A 7,051-nucleotide genomic window follows, 5' to 3' on the forward strand; every position below is an offset into this window, starting at 1 on the left:
AGTGTTCAAAATGACTGGAAATCTGTTCTATTTTGGAGTGAATCTTTCTGAACTTGTAAAAAACCCTGTTTTTGTGCAAAGGTAGGACATTGTTAGCCATTTAACAGCCAACAGATCCTCAGCCTTGCTCTCAAATACTAGACTTCAATTGGCTAATACGACAATCTGCCTCTAAAGGAAAAGTTTTGCCAAGTTCAAATACTTCAAAAAGATTGCAAGGTTCCCCGCTTTGTACTTGAAGGACTTTGCTAATATGTTGAACGTTTTAAAAACTTAAAGCTTAGGATTTCAACAGAAAAGAGCATCAGTAATTTTCTACCTAGTTTATAACCACAGATGTGGAACTGGTCCACCTCCAGTAATTTTCAGGTGTGTTAATCTTTTTCAGCCACAGTTAAGACACTGGTGTTGTGCTCCCAGTTCTGAATTATGGCAGATGCCACTGGCATTTGATTTTTCAGACAAAACCAATGCACATAACACTCCTTTCTTCAGTTACATGCATACACTAATGCTGCTCTTCCTTCTGAGTAGTACTGTCATACATAAGTCAGACATACTACAGTATATACATATCAGTAATTCATTCAGCAAAGACATCCTGATGTTTCCTATTGAGCATAATAAAAGGAAACTATGCAAAATCAACTGAAGCCTCAGAGCCTTTATGCAGAAGACTGAGCTGCCTCTGAGATCATGCTGTCACAGAGAGGTGTCCAGTTTCATGGCATCAGTTCATATTTATGATATGCTATGGTATAATTTAGCAAAGAATAAGAATCAGCTGGGACCACTTTTCAGCTCAACAAACCATGCCTCAGATGAAGATATTTCTGTGCAAGCACTCATACATGTGCAATAACTGTGCAGGCAGCTCCACTTCTGCAGATTAGAAGCAACTATCTCAAATGAAGGAGGAAAACAACCTCTCCCATCAAACCTCCCCAGCAACTGAACTCAGATGGCCACTGTAACTGGGGGAGGAGACCTGTGTCTGAGAAATGCATTCATCCTGCCATGACCTCACAGGAGATAAGAAAGATAGTAAAAAATGAGACAGGTGGATGTACCTATCACCTTCTCCACAGTGATTAGTCTTACTGTACTTGTTTTCAAGGGGAAATCTGCAAAAGTGTCTTGTTGGCCTGTTCACATCTGCCATGCCACCACCAGCTGTTTCAGCCGACCTCAAAGTGTATCACCTGGGAAAAGGATGGATGCACATACTTTAAATTTCAACTGCACTTTTTGTACACGTTATAAGAGTTCTAAGAAATGGATAAAAAATCTCAAGTACAATACATTCATTAGCATGCATTCTCACCTAGTAAATATAGTATCTTTAATCTTCCTTTTCATATTAATCTAGATTACACTTTATTTATCAAACCTACCATATCAATAATATTGTATTACTCTTTAATTTCATCAGGAAAAGTAGCTACTGAACGTTTTATTAATGATTGTTTTTTCAGTAGCTGATATTTTTTCAAGGCAAGTTGTGCAAGGACTAACTTAACAGAAAAACAAAGCAAAAGAGGAATACTGAGTGCACTAGGGTGTCAGGTAACTATCAATATTAAAAATTTTAACAAACACAAATTACGTTGTACATCAGGTTCTTTTTGTCATTTCTGTAATGTATCAATAACATTATGAAATTCATGTGCTATCAAAGTGATAACAAACAAATGTAAAAGCTCATGCATACTGATGCATGTTAGTTTTTCAATTCCTATCAATTATGTTCAACAAAAAAAGCCAAGATAGCTGAAGAGCCTGACCCTAATTTTGCATGCCCATCCATGCACACAGCTTTTAATTTAAGACACGGAACTCTGGGTGGATGCAAGATCTGTGCTGGTGGATCACTTTACAGGAGGGGTCCTTTGTTAGGAAAATCTGGACTAATTATTCTGACAAATGGAAACTGGTTATTCATGAGGTTCAACTATCTGGGAAGCAACTAGATTATACTGCTGTCTCCCAGATCTTGTGTAAGAGACTTTCCCCAGAGCAAAATCATTAAGTTGTAGAATAGCTTCCTTCAAGCATTTACAACTTGTGTAGTTGCAGATTTTTCCCTTAAGCCCTATAAAAACATCTTCTAGCTGCACAGTTTAGAAATTAATGAATAAATATAATGGTATTTTAAAAACTTGCATCTATTCTAGTCCTCTTTCAGTCTATCATTTTGTTTTGCTAACACTTTACTAGAGAATGAAATGGCAGAAATCTGAGTAATTTTGGTTGTCATTAAAATACTGTATATAAACAGGAAAAGTCAGAGTAAGGCATTCTCAACACAAACTTGTGGAACGTACATTTTCATGCCTAGTGGAACTAACATTTCAATTTCTTCCCAGAAGTAGTGGAATGTTTTTTGCATATAAATCCCCAAATACTTTTTTTGGATTTTACAGATAAAAAGCATTATTTTGTACATCAGTTTTAAAAGCATTGGCTTGGTATTTCCTTCCATTTCATCTACTGCAGGACTAAGAATCTGGAAGGAAGCTGTTCAAAGAAACTCACGACATACAGAAAATACCTACTTTATTAAAACCAAATTAAATAGTATTTTGTTTCAAATGCCATCTAGAAACACTGGATAGATGTATATGAAGTATATGCATGATGATAGGTAGTTATTTATCCCCATGTTTTCACCTGCCGGTATTACTGCAAATAACACTGTTTCCATGACATGCCTTATGGAACAGTTTACTATTTTGATAAGCAGTCACATGCATTGAAGGTAGAATCACCAGCCAGTGCATTTGGCACCCCAAAGCAGAACCAGAGAGGCCAAGCTTACAAATCTCTCCTGACTGGTGTATGATATGACAGATCTCAGTGAAACAAGGAAGCACATTGACCTAGGACATTTCTTCTGGAGCTGCTTCTGCTTCCTGAGTGGGTTCCTCTTCGGGTTTGCCATCATGGATGGGAGATGGGTTATGGCTGGCCCTGTTGCTGTCGTGCGCACTGTGACCACTGGCACTGCCGAGGCGAGTTGATGCCACCACAGCTTTTACTGCAGCCTAAGAAAGAGAGCATCAGGCAAACATTCCTTAAAGAACATGGTCTGTCAGCACTGGAGTCTTAGCATCGTCCCATTAGGGAATGTAACCGCGTTTAGTGTTCATGGAAGTGTCCCATTCGGATACCTGCCTGGGCCCAGACAGATTTAGAACGACACCTGAAATACCAGACTGAGGTTTAAAGTTGCTGCTTTCACAAGGTTACAAGTTGGCCAACATGAAGAGATTATTTTTTTTCAGCTGCACATGCTGAATTTTTTTTTAGAAACGACTTCAGGTCTTCTGTGTTGAAGTTAGATGGCAAAAAGAAAGTTATCTTCCATCATAATAGGACCAACATTATTATCACTCATTATTCCATGAAAAGTTCACAAAGGGAAACAATATTTATCACTGTTGCACTATTGCATATGCCAAGCACAATTGTCCAGTGCATACTGGCAGCTTCCTATGTATATCCGTAAATACACATTGGGGATAAAATGTCACAAAATGAAGACATGCATTAAGAGAATTATCTCAGCCCTTGCCTTGAAGAGTTTTATTGCCTAAAAAACAAACATACAGGGGTGAGGAAAAGAAATACTAATCTCTGTGTATGACAACTCTAGCTATTTTTGACTTTGACAGCTTTTTGCTTAGGCATCACAGGAGAAGCAGATCTGCAGGATGAGATCAGGAGCATAGCAAGTTTTGTGGCTGGGTTGGAGAGATAACCATGCAAAAAAAAAAAAAAAAAAAAAAAAAAAAAAAAAGATGCTACTGAAAAAACAGACTATATAAACACCGGCAAGAAGAAGAATCAGCTAATAAAGAATATGAAGTCAAAGTACAAGGCATGAGTCAACAAAAATGGCAACAATTTTGAAAGTGAGAGTCTAGACGGCTTAAAGGAAAAATCACAGACATCCACATTAGTGGTGAGAGGACTTCAGACAACAGATTACAAACCAAACAGGCCACTCAATATTATAATGTATAAAGATACTTCTAATGTAATTTATTCTCACTAGACATGTAGATGTTTATGAAATAAATTCAACAAAGTCTACAAAAAACCAAATAATGACTGAAAGCTTTAGAGTTATTCTATAAAATTAATGTCTTTCTGTAAAGAAAGCCTGCTGCTGGACTTGTATGTTGAGAAAGAGAGCATAATTTTGTATTATTCTTATTAACAAAACAACGAAAGCATGTATTCACTACATGCTTTTCTGATTGCTTCTTATTTTTTGGACAGGAATTAATTGTCTAAAAATGTATGGTTCATTTTATACATATATATGTGTAAAACTATTTACAATAACTGCTAACTCCAGTTAATTCTCTTAATAACTGAACATTTGGCCATTTAATCTTAAATAGAAAAGCAATGAAAAAATAAACTTGTAAAACGCAACGGCTTGATTATCGGGATCTAAATAAACTGGGCTTCAAAAAAATCCCATTGGTGATCAAAGGTGTAAAAATATAAAGAGAATCAAAATCAAAACATGCAAAAAGGGCACACATTTCTTTGTGGCCTCATGGGCAGGGAAAGTAACAGCTCACTCAGAAATAATGAAATGTATGACTCTGCTCATGCTCTGAAATTATTTTGATATAAGAATGTTGCATGGCATCTTCAGTGAATACACAGCAATCCTGCTGTAAGGCTACAGAAATCCTTCTGAAGAGAACAATGTTAATAGACATGTAGTCAGTGCAGCATGGTAAAGCATCACTGTTAATTACATCTATCTATCTATCTATCTATCTATCTATCTATCTATCTATCATCTATCTATCAATCAAAGGTGTCTGAGACCTTTGTAAATTACAAAACTTTTTTCTTTGCCCTGTAGAGATTCTCTGTCACAGTTCCCTAATACTGAAAAAAAAAAAGAGCAAAAACAAAGCTAAGGGTCATTGTTTGTGAATTTGGTTCTGCATGGAGGTTGTAAAACTCTCAGACAAGATGTTTTTTACTCTTATTGCCCAGGGCCACAAGCACAGCTTCACTATAGCTGTTGATAATAATTTCTGTGCTGAAGTATCCCTGAAAGTCTTTCCTCAGCAGACACAAATCTTTTAACAGCTGAAGAAGGGACTAGGGGAAAAGAAAGCTTCTCAATGTTATCTCAGTTAGATGCCCAGATGCCTGCTGTTTGCACTTAATAATGTTTCCCTGCTTCTTCCCATGGCAGATATGTAGACTAGATGGTAAAGGAGCATACTGGTGACTCAAAACCTAGTGTTATTTTCAGCACAGGTCCCACTGGCACTCCTGCCTTGCAGGACTTAATTTCCAGTTAAAGAATGCCCTTGCATATTTGCTATCACAGGTACTTGGAAATGCATATTTTGGGCCCATTAATCACAATGCACACATTTTCTAGACCTACAAGTCTGAAATGCTGACTCTAGACTATACGAAAGGACAGCTTAAGCTCCTGCTTTGTATTGATAGGTATAGAAACTAAGGGTGGCTTACAGATCAAAATACGCAATAGTAGAATAAATATCTTCCAGGTTTATAGATGCTCATGAATAAACTACTCATAATTTTGTTCCTTCTGGTCAGTACTGTAAGGATGTGCAAGCAGTACAGAACAGATGGATGGACAGAAGCAAGGAAGCAAGAAGAGAAGAAAGGAAGGTAAGGAATTTACAGAAGCTGTGTACATTCTCAGCAGTTCTCTATGTAGATGGGAGTTTTCAGCAACCTCACGCATTTTTATTTGTTTGGCTGCAGACATCGACTAAATCAGCTTCATCTTTTTCATCTTCATCAGTCATCTTAAATAAAAAACTTCCTTACCACTATGGAATGTTGTCCTGGAGAGTGTGCAAGGTTTCTGTAAGGCTACTAATTTAATTGCATGCTTTCATAGCCAAATTAGAGACTGTGTCCAGAGACTTGCCTTAAGTTTACGTCGGGCATTGAATTCTTGAAGTTTCTTTTGTGCATTGTCCATATGTGCAAAGTTTGCTGCCTTTCCTGTGACCCAAGGGTGCTGCAAAGCCTGTAGAGTGGTGAGGCGTTTCTTAGGGTCCAAAACAATCAACTTTTTAACCTGCATTACAAGGAAGAAATACAGAAGACTGTTAACCTTATTCTTCATTTACATTTTGGGGCTCTGGTCTTGGTTTGGAAAGCATATCAGTGAAACACATTCTAAGAAACCAACAGGAATTTATATTCAAGTCTTTGCACAGATTTTGTTTCTGGCTTTTCTTGGTTCTCTATAAATAACATTTAATAAGACAGTCACTAAGGCAGAAGAGAGGAGAAAAAGAATCAACCAGCTGCCAGCATTTGTAAGAGTACGTACCAATGCAGCTGGCCCGTACCCACATAGGCTGTTGTATGTCTGAATTGTCATGTAAACCCTAAGACATTCTAAAAACACCCCCAGACAGGCAGTTCTCCTAGCAGTATCCCCACTTTTGGATTTGGACAAGGTTTAAACTGGATAAGAAAGTTTAAATTCTAGTGTATGCAACTCATGCAGATTTGTACCATGCAGTCATTGCCAGGTACACCACAAATGGAATGTTTCTTTCAGTCACTGTAAAATCTCATGCACACATGAGCTAAAAGTACAAGTATTTCTCTCTTAGCCCACTCTGAAACTAATGCTGCTTACACCATTCTTTCTGTTATTGAGACCAGGGAAGCTGTACCTCTCCAAACAAAACAGTAGGACATTTTTGGGAACAAGACACTTCAGACATACCCCTGGGAGTGGAGGTGGTACAAACTGCTGGGTACAAAGTGTGTCCAGTCAAGCTGCATTTCATGGGTTTTGCTGTATGTCTGGACAAGTGGTGTTTTAAAAAAAAGAGAAAGGTGAAGGTGGATTAAAGAAGTCCAGAAATGGTACTCAGCAGAGGCATGCTTATGAAGCTCTCCTGACTACACACCCCTTGGAGCAGAGCACAAGTGATGGGGCAGGGCTCCATTACTGGTACGTGCCCAAGTGTGAGGGGAGGACTCACTGTAGAGCTCCCTGAAATTTCCCTAC

The 7,051-nt window shown here is 37.9% G+C and overlaps 1 protein-coding gene across 1 annotated transcript in view; it reads right to left on the minus strand.

The window, feature by feature from the left end:
- Nucleotides 1-2,379: 2,379 nt before the first annotated feature.
- Nucleotides 2,380-7,051, minus strand: part of CAMK4 (calcium/calmodulin-dependent protein kinase IV) — a gene marked incomplete at its 5' end in the record, with an annotated part of 17,248 nt that continues 12,576 nt past the window's right edge. The window contains 2 exons of the mRNA XM_010083950.1: nt 2,380-3,044; nt 5,948-6,100. Of these exons, the coding sequence (XP_010082252.1) occupies nt 2,880-3,044; nt 5,948-6,100 (318 nt within the window). The remainder of the gene's footprint in view (nt 3,045-5,947; nt 6,101-7,051) is intronic.

The sequence above is a fragment of the Pterocles gutturalis genome, unplaced genomic scaffold, assembly GCF_000699245.1.
Source record: "Pterocles gutturalis isolate BGI_N339 unplaced genomic scaffold, ASM69924v1 scaffold16650, whole genome shotgun sequence".
Lineage (NCBI taxonomy): Eukaryota > Metazoa > Chordata > Aves > Pterocliformes > Pteroclidae > Pterocles > Pterocles gutturalis.